This window comes from Nothoprocta perdicaria, unplaced genomic scaffold (genome assembly GCF_003342845.1).
Source record: "Nothoprocta perdicaria isolate Ctin4 unplaced genomic scaffold, notPer1 scaffold_157, whole genome shotgun sequence".
In the NCBI taxonomy this organism is placed as follows: Eukaryota; Metazoa; Chordata; class Aves; order Tinamiformes; family Tinamidae; genus Nothoprocta; species Nothoprocta perdicaria.
The window spans coordinates 1,467,241-1,488,697 of record NW_020454727.1 but is presented as its reverse complement, the minus strand read 5'-3'; the positions used below and the strand labels follow the sequence as shown (position 1 = coordinate 1,488,697).

Below are 21,457 nucleotides of genomic sequence, written 5' to 3'. Positions count from 1 at the left end.
YGTGGTGATATCTGCCCTTTTCCAGCACAAGAAGCATTTTAAAAACAGAAAAAAAAAAAAAAATCACAAATTATTCCCATGAAACCCTTTCAAATCATTGCCATATTTTACACAGACAAAATGCAGCCACAGAGAAGATAGCTGGATTTAAATATCACTTTCAACCCCCTGGCTGCTTGCTCTGTGGGRGAGAGAAGATCCTTGAGGAATGGCGAGTATTCCCAGTGCCTTGGCAAGGACACGGTCATGGTGGGGGGCTGTGTCCAAGGCAGCAGGAGACGGCACACAGGGCTTTCCATCCGTGTTTAGGCTCTCGTAGAAGTCTCTGTGTTGCTGATGTCTCACGGCTTTTGCTTTAGCATGGATTGTTCAACCTGCCAGCCAGAAATAGTTAAATATATTTGTTTGTTGTGACAGTTCAAATACACTTAGCTCCATCTTCAGAGCTGTTTGCATCACAAGGGAGGGAGTTCCCATCCCAGGAGTCAGCAGCTGCTCTGGGAAGGGCAGCCCTAGGATCGGGGACACCTCAAAGGAGTCCCAATGGGCTGGGGATCAAGTGCAGGGAGCCAGATGAGAAGGGAAATGGTATGGGGAAGCCTTAATCATTGGGAAGGGAGGAAGTGAGAGCCTCTGAGGAACCARGGGACAGAAAGTGATGTCCCAGAGAAAGGGGGAGACTGAGGAAATCATGGAAAACACAGCTCCCAAGAGAGGACAGCCTGGGATGTGGCAATGGGACAGGAAGTGAGTCTGGTGCTGCCTCTTGGGGTGCTTGCCTGGGGAAGGGGCCATTACCCGTGTGATCTCCTCCTGCTCTGAGCAGGAAACCCAGTGCCCGTTGGACTCGGGAGGGCCCAGGATGAGCTCAGAGTAGCTCTGCTGCCTTCCCTGTGCAGAGGGAGCAGTGCTCGGACCTCGGGCAGGCAGCTCCAGCCCCCACAAGGAGCCRAGGGGGCAACTCGCTGCTACACCTACCGTAAATCTCAACGTCATCGTAGATGTCCGTGTCCCTGCGAGGAGAAAGAACACGGCGTCATGAGGAGCCTGGGCACCCTTGGGGATGCTGCCACCACCTGCCACCACCCAGGCAAGGGTCAGCTCATCTCCTACATCTCCCTCGTGTCCCGACCCTGTTTCTCATTGCTGTTTTCTTTGCTCCTCTCATCTCCATCACTGGACACGAGGCAATCACTACATCTGCCGCAACGGGAGGAAGGGGCTGGGGAAGGGGATACTCACAGGCGCAGCATCACGGCCCGAGGCACGTAGCCATCTAGAAAAGAGCAATGAAAAGGATGTCAGGACGTGCCAGAAGAAGGGGCACGAGGGGGATAAATGGTGAGTCCCTTCTAACAGCAAGGCGATGTCCCCTCCCGTCTATCAGAGCCATCGACGTGTGTGTGTGAAGAAAGACATTTCTACCAGCAACTGTTTGGCAACTGTGACCGGTGCTGCCCACCCTCACCACGTCCCAGCCACCCTGGACGTACATCTCCTCTGGCTGTTTCGGCACAGGATTTGCTCCTCRTTCGTAAACTGGATGACATCTAGAATTTCTCCTCGTCTGAGGGGGAGGTTCTTTCCTCCGCCTCTCTTCTCTGTTGCTGCAGGGTCCACCATCATTTGTGTCAGGACACGAATGTCTCCGCCGAACTGGAACACAGACAGCCTTGCTATTACCCTGGCAAGAGCTCAGGCAGCTCCCATCACTTTCCCTTCTTGCAAAACAAGCAGATTCCTCTTCTGCAGAAGGTCCTATGGGACCAGATTTATTTAGGGGAGCTTCAGGGGGGAATGGGGCAAGTTCCCCCTGCCACTGGCAGGCTGTAGGGGAAGAAGGGAGGCTGTTGTTGAGCTGGGAGTGCAGAAAACCCCATTGCACCAGGGTGTTCAGGGCTTCCTCACATCATTGCAGGGAGCACAATCCAGTAAGGAAGTGAGAATTCCCCCTCTCCCCTTGCTGGCATTCAGGGGGAGTCCTGAGGGCTGTTATGGCCTCTTGGCAACTGAGGCCCAGACCTTGGATGCCATGGATCCACCACTGGCCTCACAATGAGGAATTTCACCCCTGAATTTGAAGGTGAGGGTGAGCTTAGAGGGGTAAGAAACCATTCCTGCTCACCTTGAATTTCTTCTGAAACTCCCTGTCTGCCTTCTCTTCCTTCTTGCATTCCTTAAGTGTCATCATCTTCGGCCTCTGAAAAACCTGGGCTTCTCTGTGAAGTCGTTGAGAGTCACAGGAAAGGTCAGGGAACCACAGCTCTCCACTCCCTCCTGTCCCCTTCTTCCTACGCTGTTGTCCTGTCCTGTTTCATTTCCTTTGCACTGGGTCTCCCCCAGCACCCAAAGGTGCTCCCCTCTACAATGCTATGCTCGCAGTTCAGGTTTAATCCTGCCTGTCCTGGGATGTCTCACAACACCACAGGGCAAGTCCAGAAAGGACCACTGAACCTCCAGCTTTGCCACAGCACAGCAAACTGGCAATGAGTCCTGATTTCCTGGCAAATTTGGGCCCACAAAATCAACAAAAACCTCTTACCTCGGTGCAGTTGGCATCATGGCAAYCTTGTTAGAGGCCAGACTGGCATCTCTACCTGCAAAATGAAATCCAAGGAGGGAACAGATGAAATCCAGGGATGTGAGAACATGCTGGGARCAGCTGGTTTATAGCATCTGCTGTGCTGGCTTCCTAGGGTCAAAAGGGCTTGGGGCTTTCTGATTCCCAGCCCCTTCTGTACCTACCTCCTCCAGAGCGGGAATACGCCGGGGGTTGGGACACAGTGGGAAGTGGAAACCCTTGGCTTCTCCCAAGCAGTCCGACAGGCTCCACATCATCATATATCTCCTCTTCTTCCCTGGAGCAGTGGGAAACTGCCATTAGGAAACTGGATCATCATGAAGATGCAGCCAAGCCTGCATGACATATGCCATGTACATGGGCATGATCCTGCCAAGCTGGTGCTCCACTAAAGCTCRTCTACAGAGTGGAGGATCAGAGGTTTGAGCCCCAGTTCTTAGCTCTGTCTTTCCTGCTTGCGCAAATCTAAATCACATGGAATAACAGCGCTCTGCACTGGTTAACTCAAGCTGGGCTCTAAAAGTAAGCAGGAAAACCCGAGATAGCACAGAGAGAGCAACTGAAATACAAATGCTACCTTGCCACCTACCCTGTTAACCCTGGAGTGCTCTGTGGTGGGAGCCGTGCTGCARCTGATGCAGTTTTACCTGGTTTCAGGTAACCTGTGGTGAAGAGAGAAATGGGAAGGAGTCACAAGAGATTATTTCAAGTCTTCTCCTCTGCTCTATAACTTGTTCTGAAGCTCAGAGCCTCCCTGGGCTAGATTTTGTGCAGAGCAAGGCCAGGTGATTAAACTACAGGCCTGAATCCTAGGGGGATTTTCCTTCCATTTCTGTACTCGGGAACCTTGGGGAGCTCAGTGAGGAGCTTTAACAGACAYATCCCCACACCCTTAATGTTCTTTTCTCCCAGGACCAGTGAGGAAGTGGCAGGTATAGAGGCTCAGGGGGGTATTTGGAATGTGGTGAATGCTCCAAATCCAGAGCTGTACCAGAATCAGTGCAATTYCAGGGCATTTGCATGCGTTTAGGGGTGCTACTGTTTTTCTGCCCCTGAACAAGCCAGGCTTTCTTTCTGAGCCTTGGTTTCTCCGTAGGGAGAGCAGCACCATTCTGCCTCACATGCTACCATGTGGTTCAATGCGAGATGCTGAGATCCTGCAGTAAGAGAAGTCAGCAAACTCCGCTCGTGCATTGCTTGGAGATGGACCCTACGGTTACGGCAAGGTCAAGAGGATCTCCCATTTGCCCTCTTTCCTCCCAGTTAAACAAACCCAGGTGTATTTCCACATGCTAAGTGCATAAAGCTCCCTTTGCCATTACCACCCACTGAAACCTCCTCTCTTATTTCTATCWGCCAGGAGCTCCAGACCCTAACTGGGCTGTTCTTCCTTCCCGGGTTTGCCTTTTCAGGGGGATTTGAGGTTCCTGGCCATACTTGGCTTAGTGTTCCTCAAGGGTCCTGTGGCAGGACGGCCATCCCCAGCACATGCAGCTGCTCTGAACTTCTCCAGATCCACAAGAGGAGGGCGCCTGGGCTTGGCTGGCCTTGCTCCCAGGGCCTTCACATCTGGCAAAGGCTTCCTCCGAGGCACAGCAGGATGTCTCGTCTCCTGACTGCTTCCCGGAGCATTCAGGGAAGCGAGAACRGCTGCTCCTTTGGCTGGAACTCTTGGAGCCCCTTTGTCTTTGACAAGTGGCCATTTCTGCAGGGCTGGGCTTCTCTGGGGAGGATCTGAGATGGCTCCAATGTCCTTGTTCAAGGACTCTTTTCTTCCTGATTTTGCAGTGGCTGGGGGGAAACCGGCCTCTTGAGCAATCCCCTTCTTCAGTGGTGTAACCCACGCTGGCTTCTCACCAAAGGGAGGTGCAGGCAAAGTCTGTCCCTCGTTGTGGCCTTTGCYGCGAGATGAAGGGGCTTTGGTGACATTGGCTCTCCTGGTCCAGGGGGGCTCAGGAGGTGACTCGGCCTTGAAACCCGGCACAGGGGCCTGTCCTGGCTCTGCTGCACGGGACGCTGCAGGGTGATTCTCCGGCCAGCTGCCTCCTTCCTGAGSGCCCTTCCTGTCCCCCTGGAGCTTTGCTCGTAGATGCCTCACAAGGGCTTCTTTCCCTTTCAGATGTGTCTGTGACTGTTGAGAAAAGCTCTGGTTAAAACATCACAAAGGAAAACAAATCAAAGCCCAAACCATTTCTCCTTGGAGAATGCATCATTTCGGCATGTCCTGACACTGAACCTCCTCCACAAAAACCATTCTTTGCCCAYAGAGGTCCTGGAATGTGTCTGAGAAAATATCTCCTCGGGAAGGCTGCACARGACCAGGAAGAGTGCATGGAACCACGAGGGCATTCAGGAGGAATTTCATGGAGGCTGTTTTGTCTGATCATCCCTCAGTTCACTATGAGGGACCTTCAAAAGGGTGGAACAGGGCAGAGGACTATGTCACTCTGGCAACAAAGCTGATGAGGACAGAATTTGAGACTTAATTATTTTACAAGGCTCAGACAGGAGCAACCCGCCTTGTTCCGATCCTGGTTCCCATGAAGCCAGGGCACTGGGGAGGTGGTTGTGCTTCCCATTGAYTTTCCATCTCATGTATCTGGCCCTTGATCAGGGAAAAAGACCCCCAGTRGTTCCATGCCACAGCTTATCTGACTGGTAAGAACAGCACGGTGCTGTTGGATGTGCARTTTGCCAGGGGAATCATTTATGGCCAAAGACTCGGCGAGTGTCACAGGCTTTGCTCTCGAAAGAGCAGCGTGGCTGCTTGCTCGCAGCCTCTTTTGAAAGCACTGAGCTGGGCAGGCCCAAGCACCACTTAATAAAGAAGCAACCAAACAACTGTGTGGGGATGTGTCCTGCTTTGTGAAAGGAGAAGTGGCCCTGGCTGCCCGGGCACTGGGAGTTATTGTATCTGAGTGGAAGAGACAGCACAGAGCAGTCAGCGCCCGTCACAGAGTCACTGGAGGACAACGTGGGACTGCACTGCTGAATGTCATCCAGCCAAGTCTATACCAGCGAGGTGAAGGTCTGCCCTACTTTTTCTTTTCTTTTTTTTTAATCTTTTTTTTTTTTTTTTTTGACCAGTGCATTTCCTGTGCTGCTCATGTGTGCAGAGCACATACAATAAAATAGGACACCTCAATGCCTCAGCTTCAGACAAGCTGCCCCTGAGCTTCCTGAGTCTCCTAAAAGCACCTTTCAGAAGCCTCCAAAGAAAGGTTGCCAGGAGGAGGAGTACGGATTTGAGGAGAGGAGGGTCAAATTCAAGGTATGGCAGAGACCTCAGCTATGATGCACTTAGATTTCTGTGAACCTTCTCAGATAGACCAAACAGTTGTGCAGAGATCGTTTTCTTGATCTCTTCCTCACCAATCTCTCCGCTACTCTATTACGGCAGGACCACCAGATCCCGTTGTACTGGAGCTAGGTGGTCTGCCAAGTTTGCTCTGCCACTAGTAGATCTTGAAGTTCTCCCTCTGGGATTTCAATTTGAGTTTGTGGGTTTTTGTTTTGGTTTGGCTTGGTTTTTCACCTATATGACTGCCATCGCCTCTTGCGTGCCTGGAGGAGGTATGTGGTAGTCACCTCAATTTTCCCCAGTAAGAGCGAGCTGAGTTCTCTAAGCACAGTCTGTGTTAGAGCAGAGACAGAAATTATTTCCCGTCCACCAATTAGTGGAGCTTTCACACAAATCAGCGAGTAAAGCAACTTTTTTCAACATTCCCAAGCATGCAGTTGGCTTCTAAATGATTCAAATGTTTGTAAACTAAATGTTTGCCATTCCATGGGCAATGGTGGGATACATCATCTTTGTTGCTATGCAATGCTCTGTTGCATTCTGATAAATTCTAGCGTTTTCAAAAGGTTTTGCATGGATAGGTGGTCTTCTGGATTCAGTGATGCAAAGTAATTGACTCTTCTTTCTCTCTCTTCATATCTATCCTCCTGTGCAATTCAGCGTCACCCAGTAATGCTTGCACTGAGGCCAGTAACTTTCCAGGGATTTTGCAAGTTCTGACCAGGGCAGCTGTGCACAAGGACTTTGCCTTTTGCTATCCACGTGCTAGCCCAGACTGGCCGCATTTCAAAACAAAGCAAAGCCACAATTTTTTAGTTTTCGTCTAAYGCTCAGTAGCTTCTTCAGTTTAGCTGGGGCTTCAATAAGCAGCAGCAGGGCAAAAGAGCTGCTGTCTGAAAAGAGAAGCTGGAGAGGTGCAAGGATCTAGCACCTTGTAATGACAAAGTGAAATGAACCCTCCAGTTTTTCAAGCATTACAGAGGGAGAAACTGCCCTAATCCCTACGCCCTGACCCCAGACATGTCACAGCCCAAGAGCAAGTGGTCCAGCTACAGATCTTACTCACCATTTTCCATCAGTAGACACTTTCTGCATGCTCTTCTCTGTCCTAAAGACCACTGGAGTGTCTCTCAGAGGCAGCGGAATCCCCCTCCTCTGAAACAAGAGGCTCTTTCCAAATGGTTGGCAAGAAGCTGAGTGTAACGTAAGGAAGTAGCTGAAGTCTGATGATGTAAAGCAAGGAGAGGAGGGGCAGCAGCAGCTTTCTTGCATTCATCATCGTTGCATTCATTGCTATCATCTATACTAGGCTCTGATGCTGCGAAGAAGTTTAAGGTCCATCAGGCCCTGCTGTCCATGAAGTGGCCTGGCAGATAGCTGGGAAAGAGCTTTGGATTTGGGAAGCAATTCTGAGATCAGGTGGCTGGATTCTTGCAAAGAACAAGGCAGGTTACGTCCTCATTTCACCACAGCCACCATGAACGGGTTTCACATTGCGTCTCCAAAACACCAAGGGCCCTGCAGAGAATGGAGGACATTCATGGTCTGCTCTTTGGTGGCTTCATTCTGCCATCCCCATCCCATTGTTTCTGAGTACAAAGCCAATAGACAAGGCCAATACAATCTAGTAATGACATCGGCTCAGCTCTGCATACAGAAACCTGTATCTCAGAGGAGGGTTATGATCACGCCTCCAAGATTTCAGACCTAGGAGAGGTGGGCTTTGATGGGAATGAGCATTGCACGGAGTGGTGCTGAATTAGGCCACCAGTGTGTTGAAATATCCTGTTTTCACCATTCACKGTCTCAGAGACAGGAAAGGTTCAGTCAGTTCTGGGGCAAAACACGGCTCTGCAGCGTGGAATTTCCCGCCCAGCCCCTGGTTCCAGAGCTCTGCACGGCCCGTGGCCACCGTCTGCTCCGTCCCTGCTGCGAGGACCAATGTCCCCTTTGGAGGGATGCTCCAGCGCTCRTGCCTGGCTCCTTCCCGGCTGTAGAAAGGATCGTTCTGATGATCCCGCAGTGAGCAGAGACCTGGGGCACAGCTCCCATGGGACTCCACCAGCTTTGGCAAAGCGGTCCCAGTGGAGCCCGYGAGGAGGCGGCGCTCGGGGTCTGCTCTGGCCTCCGTGGCACTGGTGGGTGACGGGGGAGCACTGGGATGGGCTGGCGGTGCCGGAGGGTGCCAGGGAGGCTCATGGCTGTGCCATGGGGTGCCAGGGAGGACCAGGGCCATTCCAGGGCTGCGGATGGGGAGGTTTATGGCCAGGTTTGCAGACAGAGGGAGGACAAGGGCTGTGCCAGCGGTGACAGGGAGGCTYATGGTGGCAGGGGGGCACAGAAAGGCCCGGGGCCGGTTTCGTGGTCGCTGAGGGTGACGGCGAGGCTCAGGAACGGGCCGGGGTCAGGAACGGGGGGGCTCGTGGCCGTGCTGGGGGGGACACCGGAGGACACAGCGAGACCCGCGGCGGCGCCGGCAGCGACAGGGAAGCAGGTGCGGGGACACAGAGCGGCGGCCCCGGCCCACGGCCCCGCCGCCGGCTCCGCCCGGCCCCGCCACCGCGCACGCGCGGCCGCCTCAGCGCGCGATGGCGGCGGCCGCGGGGCCCGTCCCGGCAGCGGGAGCGGCAGCGGAGCCGGCGGCGGCGGCAGCGGCGGGGGAGGAGGCGGGCGCGGGGCCGCCGGGCCCGGCGCGCGTGGCGCGGCTGCCGTTGGCGCGGGTGAAGGCGCTGGTGAAGGCGGACCCGGACGTGAGCCTGGCCAGCCACGAGGCCATCTACGTCCTGGCGCGGGCCGCGGTGAGCGCCTCTCCCGGGCCGCCCGCCCGGCTCCCCGCCCGCCCTGCGGCCACCCCGGCCAGGGGAGGCGGCCGGCCGGGCCTCGTGCCCTGCGGGGAGGGTCCCGGGTGTCCGTGGGAGGCGGGAGCAGGACATGAGGGCAGCGCAGGGGTGGCCTGGAGCTACCCGGAGCCAAGGGAGAGGGGTCCAGAGGCGGCATCCGAAGGAGGAGCCCAAGGGAAGGGCAGAGGGAGCGAAGCAGGCGGGAAGGCGCCTGGGAACCCACGGGATGTTGCTGACACAGGCAAGCGCCGGCACCGCTGATGCCAAGGGTGCCTCCTTGGAGCCTGTGCTCCCAATATTGTCACTCRGCAGTTTTCATTTTGTTGCCCTCAAACTTTTTGGGGGGCAGAAGCTGTTTCAGGGCAACAGAGCTACTTGAGGGTCCTCCTGCCCCTTCTTGGCCAGGCTCTGTATTGAGTACGTGTGTTAATGCCAGGTTTCTGAGGTATTTTGTGGTGCTTTCCGTGTTTGGAGGACATTGACCCATTTGCTTGGGCTTTTCTAGTATTTTTTGAGGATTTGAGAGGCTTGTGCTCCATGCTTTCTGTTCCCATGGCTTGTCCTGGCATTCCCTGAAATGACCAGAGCTGCTGTGGGCAGCGGTGGTGGCTCCTGGTCCTGGCTGAGGTGCCCTCCTGGAACGGGAGATTGGAGCCGCCGTCCTTTCATGTTTCCTAGGGATTGCGTGGAAGCTTTCCAGGGACTGCAACCACTTTGTTCTTGTTCAGCCCAAATTCAGAAATGCTGCTGACAGAAACCTGGAGAACTGAAAGAAGTGCCTGGGCTGTGCTCTCCGTTTGGAAATGCATCCCCCTTAGCTAGGAAACCTTCTCAAACCTCCTGTGGTGCTGTGGTCAGCAGTGCTCTGAGGTAGAAACCTGCTGCTTGTCTGTGGAGCTCTTGTCCTCTGCTTGGCGTGGCCTTGTGGCAAGGAAGCGCTGGGCCTTTACAGCTGCAAAACACAGAATCTCACATTTTAGTTGCATTAAACTTCCGGGCCTGGTTTGGGGAGGTTTCCTGCCTAACTTGGTCTGCTGGCCTGACGTTTGCGATACCCTGTTCTGAGTTCTGTGTCTCCCGCCACACAGGTGAGGTTTGATCTGCTGGGTAGCTCTTACCATGAGCTCGCCGTGATATAATAATATTAAGAGCTGTTTTTCTCCCCACAAGCATGCAATCTTGCACATTATCCCTGTGCAAAAGCATCCCTGTGCAGACGTTTCTCTCTCCATTTCAGGATCTTCCTGCAGCAGCTTTCATCTTGCTCCTAGGTGCTTTCTTCCTCCAGCAAGGATGCCACTGGGTGGCATGCGAGGACAGTGGCAGTTGCTTGATCCGCTTTATCCAACAAGCACCTGTGCACCCAGCACTCAGATCGTGCCCTGAGGACAGATGATGAGCAGCTGGTCTCCCAGACACATTAGGAGGAACCAACTGTAATTGCCTAATTAAAGCACACGCTCAGCCCGCTCCTTTCCCTTGTTACTGTCCAAAAAGGACTGCGTGACAATCCTACCTGCTGTTTTCAGAACTAGGGATTGGAAGGGGAAATCTTAAATGCTGGCTTCTCTCGAAAATCTTGTAGGATCTTTCTTTTTATCTCGTTGCGTGCAGAATGTTCTCTACTTCCCCTCACGTTCTGTGTGTGAAATWGTCCTGTTTTTGCTTTTCAGGAAATTTTTGTGGAAACCATAGCTAAAGATGCTTATGTATACGCTCAGCAAGGAAAGAGGAAAACTCTACAGAGAAAAGACCTGGGTATGAGAGCAATTTGTTTCTTGGTGAAGTGTTGTTACAATGAAGGATCTATCCCCCTGTGGTGAGGTAGTCGTAGATGCTTCTCCTTTTTCCAAAGATGAGAGAGAAAACATTCTCTTCTATCAAATATTATGCCAATAATTTCACATACTATCTTCAGAACAAATAAACCTCTTTGAATTTGGTCACTGTAATGTAAKTTAAGTTCAAATACTGATATTTGTAGGAGATGCAAATACAGATGTGGGTTTATCTATATTAATTGGTGTCACTCTACTTTGCAGATAATGCTATTGAAGCGATTGATGAATTTGCCTTTTTGGAAGGTGAGTTTCTGCTTGATTTAATTTGGTTTCAATATTTTGTGTAATCATCTCCTTGGGAGCTTAATCATTTGTAGAACCATGTTTTCTTCAATAGTTAGTGGGTTATCTGGTCCTGTCCCTCTCCTCTCTGAGAGGTGGAACATRTGAAAAAGAAACAGAAACCAAAATGTGCAATACTTCTCAGCTAAATTTGTTCTTACTCTTTTATGAATTTTTAAATTTTTCCAAGTTGCTACATATTCATCTGGCAGCTTGTAGACAAGTTGTGGTTGTTCATGTACCTGGATATCCGTTATCCATCTGATTCCCAAATCCATCTTTTGCATTTTTAGGTACTTTGGACTGAACTGCTCAGAGAAGGAGTCCTCTGGAGAAACAAGCTGCAGAGATGCACACAGGATGAGTGTTTGAGTATCGTTCCTAGGACTGAGACACTGAAATGGCAACCGTAATGTTTTGTATAAAGTTTAAGTTGTTGTAAGTTCATTATTTAAAATCCATGTTTTTTCCATAAATATTTTGTATGCCACTTAACTGTGCCCAGTAATCACGGTGAAAAGAGCTCCCCATGTCACACAGCAGCTGCTCAGGAGCTGCTCTCCCTGCCTCTCTCCAGGGATGCTGCAGCAGTGCAGAGCCTTCTGCAGGCAATAGACTGCCTCAGATCTCCAGACATGGTCTTTTTTTTTTTTTTTACAAAATGTGTTTTTCTTTGTATGTGTGTGTTTCTTAGCCAAGCACAATTAAATGTTTTTGTTGAGTAGCTGTGCCGATTTCTCCTCTGTGTTGCGCGGATGAAGGGGATGCWCTTCCCGGATTCTGGAAAGGAAGATGCATCCTCTTGGCTCCAGGGTTCAGCAGCACAGGAGACAGGTRAAAACGGAGCCTCAGGCCTCTCCATGTGGTGGTCCCCAGTGGGGGTTGTGTTGTCATTACTGATGTGGCTCTGAGACTTTCCAGGTTGTAGCCTGTTATCAAAGAGCCAGTTTTCATCTAAATTTTGATGGAGGGACAAAAGAGGGTTATCTACTCATTCGAAACACCTTTGAAAGCGATGCGTGAGGCTGAAGGATGCACCTTCCTTTCAGATGGGGGCACTTAAAAGTGACTSCGCATTACCACAAACTCCATTAGTTGGAAAGCACTGGGAAGAACAGAGACACCCCTGCCCCTCCTCGAGCCACCCAGGGCCAGGGGCCAAAGCGGTCGCTCTCACCAAAGCCTTTGAAGTTTGCTGCAGGCCCCGGCCACGCAGACGTGTTGCAGGTGAGATGCCGTCACTGCCAGCCAGCCTAGGTGTTGGTGCAGATCACAGGGTGGCAGCACTTGCCGGCACTATGCAGACCCGTTTGTCTCTGAGCCCTTCACCTGCCTGCCTGCCGAGGGAGGGCCCRGTGTAAGTATCTGGTGACCTCTCAGTGTTTCTCGGGGCGCAGCTGTGCAGGACTCGCTAACRGTGGCATTCCTTGGCTCTTGCACAGCCCTGTCTTTGCCAGTAAGTTCCTTCCTTTCCTCTTCTCATCTCGTCGCTCCGCACTGGTGTGAGGCTGTTTGCAAGCTCTGTTGGTCTCCAAAGGTTCCTGCTGTGGTGGGAGTGCGTGCGCTCTGCAAATGATTTAGGGTTTGACTCAGAGCAGATTTGGGGTTTGACTCAGAGCACTAGAGAGGGACAGAGTCCTGCCATGCTCGTGGGGACCAGGAAAGCAGCAATGGGGGCTGACCTTAGATGGGTGGCCTAGCTTGGTTCTTTCTTTATTTTATTTATTTCCCAAGAGAGGCAGAATCAGTGACACGTTTACTTCCCAGCTGGGTGGCTGGAAGGCGCAGGCTGATGGCCGTGATCTGCAGAGTGGTTGATGGAAGATGGCTCATTYGCTGAGAAATGCCGTCCCGCTGCCAGCTTTGCCTGGGGCAAGCTGGAAGCTTTGGGGAAGTGGGGGTGGTTTCCGCAYGGACCAGCTCCATCCCTGTGTAACAGCTCCCTTGGGAAGCACTTCCCCCCCACACACCACGTGTCTCCTTGTGGGATTATCCCAGTGTCTGCACGGGGTTGTACTCCTGCAGCACAAGTGGATGCAGCATCTTCCTTGTGCCAACACAGGGAGATGCTCTTGCAGTGGGAATGGGATGAAAGAATCATGTGGAAGTGAGATGGGAATAGTTGACTTGCATTGCAGGGTATTTGCAGGGGGTTGTTGCAGTCCAGCGGGTTGTGGAGCAGCCAGAAATTGCACATGCAGGATGGGTGGGTGTTTGCTCCCCATTGTGTATCGGAAAGGAGCGTGGATGGAGCGTGGATGGAGTCTGGCTCTCGGGGTGGGCATCAGCAGGAGATGGGCTGACACGCAGCTATTTACTTCCCTAGGATTAAGAGGAATTTAAAACACCGGGGTCTCAAAGAGGACCTGGAGCTCTCRGAGGAGCTTCGCCCAAATTGCATCTTCACCCCGATTTCACACTAGACATCGTATGTACAGCAGGCTCCCTGCTTTGGTGACTGGCAGTGATGCGTGCTGTGCTCTGCTTCCCTTTCCACAAACTACTGCAAAAATCACCCAGGTAAATTACTGTAAATTTCCTGGAGAAAATGTATTTCACCACCCCAAATTTGTTTACACACTAGTGCCATGAAGTAACAAACTTTTTTTTTGTGTGTAGTGAGAACTTATTTTCAAAACAATTAAGGAAACARGTACTTATTTAAAATATGCCTTATGCTCCAATAGTAACATTTCATTTTGGCAGCGACAACTCCCTGCTTTAAGGCAGGTTTTGTGCACGGGTAACCGCATCTCAGAAGGCTCAGGGAGAGGGCCCCAAAATTTCTCTCCCTTCATTTGCCTCCGTTATACTACAGGAGCAGTGCGCAGGCGCCCGCGCCGCTGCGCTCGGGCTGTGTATTGGAGCAGGGATGCAGGTGGAGGGCGGCCAGGGGCGGGAGCCCTCCGGCTGTGGTGCCGCGGGGGATTTTCATGCCTTTGTTTTGCAGATCTTTGCAGGAAATTGCTGTGGGAAGGTGCTTGAGCAGCCGCTCCTAGGGGAGCCCCGCTTGCTTAGGTAAGCACAGCTGCTGGGATCACCGCCTCGGCCCCCCCAGCCAAAGCCGCACTGCAGCTGGAGCCTCGTCCCAGCACGTCTCATTCCAGGATGTGTCCGCACGCAGTCACGTCTGAGGGGCCTCTTGGAGCCTTCACAGCCTCTGTTTGTGTGGGTGTTTGCTCCCCAGCGTCTGTGCGGGCCTGGGGCAGGATTGGGGAGGGGGAGCACGGAGAGAGGCTTGGAGCAGCACTCGGCGCTCGCCCACTTGGGCCTCTCTAGGTGTGTAGGGTCCGGCAGYGGTGGTGGGAGCGGCGTCTCCGCGAGACAGAGCCCTTGGTGTCGCTGCAGCCACGCTCAGTGCGCGCCGCTGCCGGGCTGTTCGGGGCTGGGAATGCAGTCATTGGCACGGGAATCAAGTCCAACTGCAGAGAAATAAAGCGGCTCTGTTCTGCCGAGGCTAGGAGGGAGGAAATGGTTTACTGAGCAGGGAGCAAGGCATAGAAATTCTCCTGTCGAATGTCCTTGGGAGAGAGCTGCCTCTCTTGCCCAGGGCCTCTGTCCTTTCTCAGGTGCTCACAAGCAGTGTCCGAGGGCAGTGCAGTGTCTGGGGGTGCCAACAGCCCCGGGCAGGGTGTTTTTGATCCCCTGAAGCAGGCAGGACCCCCAATGTGTCAGTAAGGGGGACACTGGGAGGGCTGGGGGCTGCATCCCCCTTCCCTTAGGAATCACTAGCTTATTTATCCGCAGGGATTCGCAAAGTGGAGAGAAATGTCCCGCTAGGGAGAGGCTCCGTGCGCCGCAGTGCCCCGCAGCACTAGGACGGGCACAAGTTCAGAGCTCACCCCTGTGTTGGTGCAGGGGCAGCGGCCTCGGGCTGCAGGCCTGGCCCCAGGGGGGTCCCGCAGGGCCCCGCCAGACTGTCTGTGCTGTATGTAAACGAGAGAGGGCTGTTTTATGAATTAAAGATATTTTAAATGGGGGACGTATAAATCAACTACCCGCGGAATATTTGGCAGCTTCTAAAATCAACAGCAGGGGCGATTTGCAGCTCCCTGGGGCRCTCTGATCCCCGGTCTGCGCGGGCATCCTGGGATGAGCCCGAGTGTCCCTGGCCTCTGGGCTGCTCCCGTTTACAGAAGTGGAAGACAAGAGAGATGAAGGAAAGGGGCAGCAGCTGCAAGCAGAGCTGGGGACACAGGTGTCCCCTCCACAGGGCATCTGGCCCTGAGGGGACCAGCATGAGCCGGTGGGATGCGCAGCGCTGCCTGGCACCAGGAATGTGCCCGGGGAAGAGGAAGGAAAGGATGCGGAGGCTTTGAGTGGTTTCCTCTTCCGATTAACGCAAGCCTGTGCCACATGCCTGCAATCGCCTCCCTGTGTATTCGGGATAATTAGCAGCCCTTTCACCCTGCAAACATCAGGTTGGAATAAATTAAAGGTGCCAAGGGGCACCCTGGCCTGCAGTTTGTCTCCTAATCACATTAGCCTGGAAGTGACTCTGCCTTGCAGCTGTGGGGATCCTGGCCRGCTTGGGATGGAGAGAGGCTGCGTCCGCTTCCCAGTGCCTCCCCAAGCTGCTGGGGAGAGCCGGGATTTGAGGGCCTCAGTCACAGAGATTTCCATATTCCCAGGGCAATTTAAGAGCTAACAGGCTTTTCTAATCCTGCTCGTTTTACCCGCTGTGCCAGCAGGAACATTTCTGCCAAGTTGTAGGGCATTAAAACAAGTGCCAAGTGTGAAGAGGCCACATATACGGTAGCAGCTCAGCCACTTTGGGAATGGCAGTGAGGAATTGGCTTTATCCTCTCAGCCTGACTCCACAGGATTCTCGCTTAATTAGTATCCATCGCTCAGAGGTTATCAGCCACTGTCCTGTAATCTTTAGGAAGCCAGTTGTTGGGTTTAATTGTTTATTTCTAAGTTTCATTTCAGTTCTGCCAGCAGGCGTTTCCAGTACAAGTGCTGCTGCCACCAGCCGCCCCGTCCTTCCTCTCCCTCTTTGCTGGCAGCTGCCGAATTTCTCGGCACAAACGTCCTCCTGTTTGCCCCATTAGCGGCGTCATGAAGACCCCGTTAGTCTCCCATGGAGAACAAACGCAGCCGGGTCGGGGCTTTGCCGAGGGAGCCCCGTTCCCCCCAGCGCGGAGCCTTCCTCCCAGCCCTTGTGTACTGGGGCTAATGGGCGCAGGGCGCYGGGCAGCCCAGCTTCGCACCTTGTTAGCATGGCAATCAGCTCTCTTTACCTTCCTGATAGCTCGGGCGCATATTTGCCTGCGAGACCCTCTTAGGGCCGAGCTATAAACGCGGGGCCGGGGTTGCCGGCGGGACTCGCGCCGGGACCATGCTGGCCACGGCGCTGCTGCTGCTGGCGCTGGCGAGGCCGGCGAGCGCCGCCCCGGACGGYGCCAGCCGCAGAGCCCAAGCGCTCAAGAGGCTCCTGGAGGTCTTCGGCATCGAGGACCCGCCGGCGCCGCCGGCCCACGTCAAGCAGCCGCCCCAGTACATGGTGGACCTGTTCAACACCGTGGCCAACGCGGACGGCGTCACCAAGAACCCTGGCGTCTTGGCGGGCAACACAGTCCGCAGCTTCTTGGATAAGAGTAAGGGGGAGCCGGGGGCTCCGTGGGTCTCCCAGCCCAGGCACGGGCTGCAGGATGGGCCYGAGTGGAGATTGCGCTCGGGCTCCGCTCGCTAACCCGTCCTCCTCCTCAGTCCACAGCGAGAAGATGCATTTCCTCTTCGTGCTGTCCAGCGTAGCCAAGAACGAGAAGATCCTGACGGCCGAGCTGCATCTCTTCCGCCTCTGGCCCCGGGCCGGCMATGGGCCCACGCGGCACCACTTCTGCCAGGTGAGCGGGGGGACGGGGACGCGGGCACGCTCCGGTGCCCAGGGCCAGTTGTTGCCTGGAGGAGCACAACCCAACCCGGCTTCCCAGTCACTGGCCTTGCCCTCCGTCCCCAGGTGAGCATCTACCAGGTCCTGGACAAGACGAGGCTGGAGGCGCCGGAAGGGCAGAAGCTGCTGGCGACGCGGCTGCTGGCGCTGCAGGGCTCGGGCTGGGAGGTCTTCGCCATCACGCAAGCTGTGAGTGCCCCAACCCCAATCTGGGGGGCGCAGAGGTGCGGGGAGGGACAACACGGTGACTTGGACACCGTCCCTGTTTGCATTTACTGCATCATGGCCCAAGGAGTGGAGGTTCTGCTGGGACACCTGGGACACCACAGGGTCACCCATGGGGACATCTGTTCCGTTCCCCAGGTCCGCGACTGGACACAGGATGAGGGCAGCAACCAGGGGCTGCTGGTGTTGGTGCAGAGCCTGGGCGGGGGCTCGCTGGACCCCCCTGGCGTGCGGTTCGCCTCCAGCCGGGACCACCATGAGAGCAAGAAGCCCATGCTGGTGCTCTTCACGGACGACGGGCGCCGCGGAGCCTCCCTGCCCAGCAGTGCCTTCCCAGGTGTGTCCCGGGTGCTCCGTGCCCGCACGGAGAGGGCGACAGGGCAGAGCCACCGGCACCTCTGCTGCGGCAGCTGCTGGGTCCTGGTGCCTGTGGCTGTTGCGGGTGTAACTGGGTTGGAGGAGACGGTGATGGACGCTGTGCTGGCAGCTCCGATGGTCTACAGAGAGCCCAGAACATTCGTGTAAACCCTTTCCCCCCACTTCTCCCCATGCATTGAGATGCAATTATTAAAACCYTTTGGGTTTAGATACCCCTGAGGAATGGGAACAGGGAATTCATGAGACCTGTAGCTGCCACTCAGGAGAATTTGTGCAGTCCCTAACTCATCGTTTCCTCATTTTGGCTAGATCTCCAGCTCCAGGCTCCCGTTCTCCCTGCGAAGATGCCGGCGCCCAAAGGGAGCGGGCTGCGGAGCACGCGCTCCCTGGACCGCCTCCAGCCCTGCCAGCGGCATCCCCTCTCYGTGGACTTCGAGGAGATCGGCTGGTCCGGCTGGATCATCTCGCCGCGCGGCTACAACGCGTACCACTGCAAGGGCGCCTGCCCCTTCCCGCTGGGCGAGAACATGCGGCCCACGAACCACGCCACGGTGCAGTCCATCATCAACGCGCTCAAGCTGAGCGAGGGCGTGAGCAGCCCCTGCTGCGTCCCCGACAAGCTCTACTCCATCAACCTGCTCTACTTCGACGATGACGAGAACGTGGTGCTCAAGCAGTACGACGACATGGTGGCCGGGAGCTGTGGCTGCCACTGATGTGGGAGGAAGGAGCGTCCTGCTGCCTCCATCCCTGCGGGAGCCCCGGGAGGCTGCATGGATTTGGCCCCAATGCAAAACCGCCCTGCGAGAGCCTCCGTCCTGCAAAATCGGTATCAAAAGGCCAGGGGGAGCAAAGCAGGGATGTGGTCAGCTGTCCCCAGCATGGGGACATGGGCCCAGCAGGGCCTGGGAAAGCTCGGACCGAGCTCGCATTAGACTGACCCAACAAGTGATTTGGGAGAGGAGCTRGCTCCGTTTCGGGGCGCGAAGGGCACGCAGGTTTCCTCACCTACGTGAAGGCTTCCTGCAGGCTGTATATAGTTGTATATGTATATAGCGAGAGCTCTAATATATGACAGAAACYGCCTGTACAGCGTCCTGTAAACGTCTGGACATTGCTGCACTTCTTTATGACTTGTAAAATGAATTTGGAGAATTAAACCTGCGGTTCTCAAAGGAGGATTTCTTTTGTGACTGCCGCCCCGTGGGGCGGACAGTCACAAGGCTGGGTGTCTGGAGGTGATGGAGCACCGAAGGTGTCTGGAGGCTGGGTGTCTGGAGGTGATGGGAGCTCCGAAGTGATGGAGCTCTGGGATGGGTGCCGGGGGGTTATGGGTGAGGTGATGGGTCCCACCTCACACCCTGCAGCACAACCTTTTGCCCCTCCACACTCCGGGACRTGGTGGGAGGGTGTCTGATCTACAGAGCAAGGTCCACTGATCCACTCCAAGACTCTTTCCAACAGCTTCAAAATAGCAGCTGCTTATCAGTGACCACAAGCTGACACCGGGGCACCCAAAATCAGCACCAGTCTCTGCAGCCAGGTCCTGCCCGGAGTCCTTTTCCAAGGAGCTTTCCCCAGGGATTCCACTGGCCGGGTGCAGCTCCCAGCAGGTCCCTCTACTCCAGCACCTCCCACTGCCTTTGCTTGCTGTCCCCGTGTCCCGAAGCTGTCCTAGGGGACAGGACCCAAAAGAGCAGCTGCAGGGAGGGATGGCCAGGACAAGGGGGACAGGCCGGGCTGAGTAGGGGGGTTGTCCGGAGAGTCAGTGGTGGGAGCGCGGCTCGGCTCCGCAGCACAACGAGAGCTGCCGCAGGACTCGCTGCTTCAGGCGGATCCTCCTGGAGAGCTTGAGCGAGAGGCTCGTCTCGTTCTCGTGGGCCTTCAGCTTGGCGTAATAATCGGAAAACTTGTTGTAGAGGATAGAGATGGGCATTCCGTTCAGGATGATGCCGAAGGAGATGCAGCCGAAYGCCACGATCCTGCCGACCACTGTCTCGGGCACGGTGTCTCCGTAGCCCACGGTGGAGAGGCTGACCTGGGAGAGGATGGAGATAAGCTGATGGATAGGATCAGCCAGTCGGGAATTCTCCTCCCTGCTTGTCTAAACACCTGGAGCAGCTGGTTTTGCTAAGAGCCATTTCCTCAGGGAGAGGTTAATGAGAGGCAGGCAGCTGGTGATGGTGCAGTGGGATTAGAATAGCAGAAGTGACTGAGGGGATCATTTTGTCTGCAAATCAAAAACCCCTCAGTAACCCGTGCATCTCAAGAGCTTTAGTTGTTGGTCAGCTCAGAGCTAATCCCAGGTTTATTATAGCGCTTGGCTCAGCAGGGCTGCTGGCTCTGGTGGCGCAAGTGAACAAGGCAAATCCAGGGGCTCCAGCAGCCTGAGGGTTCCTGTCCTCACCTGCAGTGTGCTCGGCTCTGGGGTCTCCAGACCCCTCTGGGGTCTCCTTCCAGGACTAGGTTGGAGCCAAGTGTCCCCGTACTTGCCCGGTTCAGTCCAAGCATCCACCCCTAGAGGATCTGAACCCAGCAGCACAGAATCACAGAATGGTTGAGGTTGGAAGGGACCTCTAGAGAACATCTAGGCTTCCCGCTGAACCGGACCCAGTGGGAAAACTGGGCCTATTTCTAGCTCTGGACCAGCGGCCCCTGCCCCTGGGCCACACTTTGCACCTCCCTGGCACAGCTCCCCGCTCCTTACCGCTGCCCACCACCACGCGTAGGGGATGCTGGTGAAGTTGGTGCCCGGGACGTCGTGCTCCGCGGAGTGCATGAGAGCAGAGAAGGTGAAGACGCCCATGGCGATGAAGAGGAAGAGGCAGCAAACCTGCTGGTAACACTGGCGTATGGTGAAGCCGAAGGCGCGGAGGCCGGTGGAGTGGCGGGCCAGCTTGAGGATGCGGAAGATCCTCATGAGTTTGATGAGCTTGAGGACTTTTCCCAGCTTGCTCACGTTCTCCATCTTGTGCAGTTCCTCGTGGTAAAGTGTGTCYGCTTCATCCAGGTTTTCAAAGAGAATCTGGATATAGAAAGGCAGGATGGCCACTAAGTCTACAGCATTAAATGCTGCCCGTAAAAACTTCTGGAAGCTGGAGGAGGAGATGAGCCGCATGAGATACTCGGAAGTGAAGAAAATGGCACAGATCATCTCCACCTGTTCCATCCACTTCTTGCCAATCTTGTGCTTCATCTCCTCCACTGTGCTCAAAGTCATGCCTACGATGGAGATGAGCACAAAGAAGCTCGACATGACAGCAATGATCTTGGCTGGGACAGAGGAGTAAGGGTTCTCAATGAGGTTCCAGATCTTCTTCCGGAAGCTCCCCAGGCATTTACCTTCAAAGTGCTCTGCGGAGTCCAGGGGCTCCAGTTCCGCCTCCAACTCCTTCTGTATTTTCAGGTACTCACTGAGCTCGTCTTGCTTTTCCTCCAGCAGGATYCGACAGCAGCGCTGGGAGTATTTCAGATGGAGTCCCCAGTACGCGATTTCCTCCATAAAGTGACTGGGACAAATCTCATCCCTTATCCACAGGACCCCGCTGCGGTAGAAGTGGAAGATGTAGTGGAAAATTGTAGGATCTCGGTCGAAGAAGTACTCGTTCCTCTGCACCGAGTAGTCGTCGCAAAGCTTCAGCTTCTTCATAGGGTCTGTGTAGACGGCGAGCTTCCCGATCCTGGTGACAGGATAGCGGGCAGCCACCTTGCAAGCAATCTGGAATGATTTACCTCCCACATTAATGTTGAGGAAATACTTGTTCCTTAGGATGGGAATTCCACCTTCCTGATGGTTGCTGTCCGCCACATCGTGCATGGAGCCCCAYGGCTTCACGAGGCTGTCCTGTGCAAAGGGGATGTAGAGCTCCTCTTCCTCCGGGGTCCGGGGGAAGCCCCGGGGATCCCCAATCTTCAGACTGGGGGAGAGGCTCGCTCGCCTCCTCCCCGGCTGCCTCATCGTGCCCGGCCCTCCACCCCAGCAGCTCCTCTCACGGCAATTTCGGCTTCGCGGGTCCCTTGTGYCCAGCCATGTGTAACGAGGGCAAGTGCTCCCTGCTCACAGAGTTGCTGCGAAGGGACCCCGCCTGCGTCCCGGTGCCGCGTGGCACCTGC

General features: G+C 54.8%; 4 protein-coding genes across 4 annotated transcripts; 2 read left to right on the top strand and 2 right to left on the bottom strand.

The window, feature by feature from the left end:
- Window positions 1-601: 601 nt before the first annotated feature.
- On the bottom strand, window positions 602-2,565 carry PRAM1 (PML-RARA regulated adaptor molecule 1). Its single transcript, XM_026035169.1, has 6 exons — window positions 2,543-2,565; window positions 2,126-2,219; window positions 1,494-1,656; window positions 1,243-1,276; window positions 979-1,013; window positions 602-633 (listed from the first exon to the last, which is right to left on the bottom strand). Exons 1-6 carry the CDS (start codon window positions 2,560-2,562, stop codon window positions 602-604), a joined length of 378 nt encoding a protein of 125 aa, XP_025890954.1. The 5' UTR covers window positions 2,563-2,565.
- Window positions 2,566-8,557: 5,992 nt separating this feature from the next.
- On the top strand, window positions 8,558-11,484 carry POLE4 (DNA polymerase epsilon 4, accessory subunit; the record flags this gene model as incomplete). Its single annotated transcript, XM_026035251.1, has 4 exons — window positions 8,558-8,680; window positions 10,396-10,480; window positions 10,765-10,806; window positions 11,139-11,484. Coding segments are annotated over 4 exons (264 nt in total), but the record flags the coding sequence as incomplete, so codon positions are not given.
- A 4,702-nt stretch (window positions 11,485-16,186) lies between these two features.
- Window positions 16,187-18,060, top strand: LOC112943958 (bone morphogenetic protein 2-like). The gene is made up of 5 exons (XM_026035274.1): window positions 16,187-16,445; window positions 16,558-16,694; window positions 16,808-16,930; window positions 17,105-17,303; window positions 17,654-18,060. The coding sequence occupies exons 1-5, from the start codon at window positions 16,187-16,189 to the stop codon at window positions 18,058-18,060; spliced, it is 1,125 nt and encodes a 374-aa protein (XP_025891059.1).
- Window positions 18,061-19,109: 1,049 nt separating this feature from the next.
- LOC112943962 (potassium voltage-gated channel subfamily V member 2-like) lies at window positions 19,110-21,302 on the bottom strand. The gene is made up of 2 exons (XM_026035279.1): window positions 20,052-21,302; window positions 19,110-19,382 (listed from the first exon to the last, which is right to left on the bottom strand). The coding sequence occupies exons 1-2, from the start codon at window positions 21,300-21,302 to the stop codon at window positions 19,110-19,112; spliced, it is 1,524 nt and encodes a 507-aa protein (XP_025891064.1).
- Window positions 21,303-21,457: the final 155 nt, after the last annotated feature.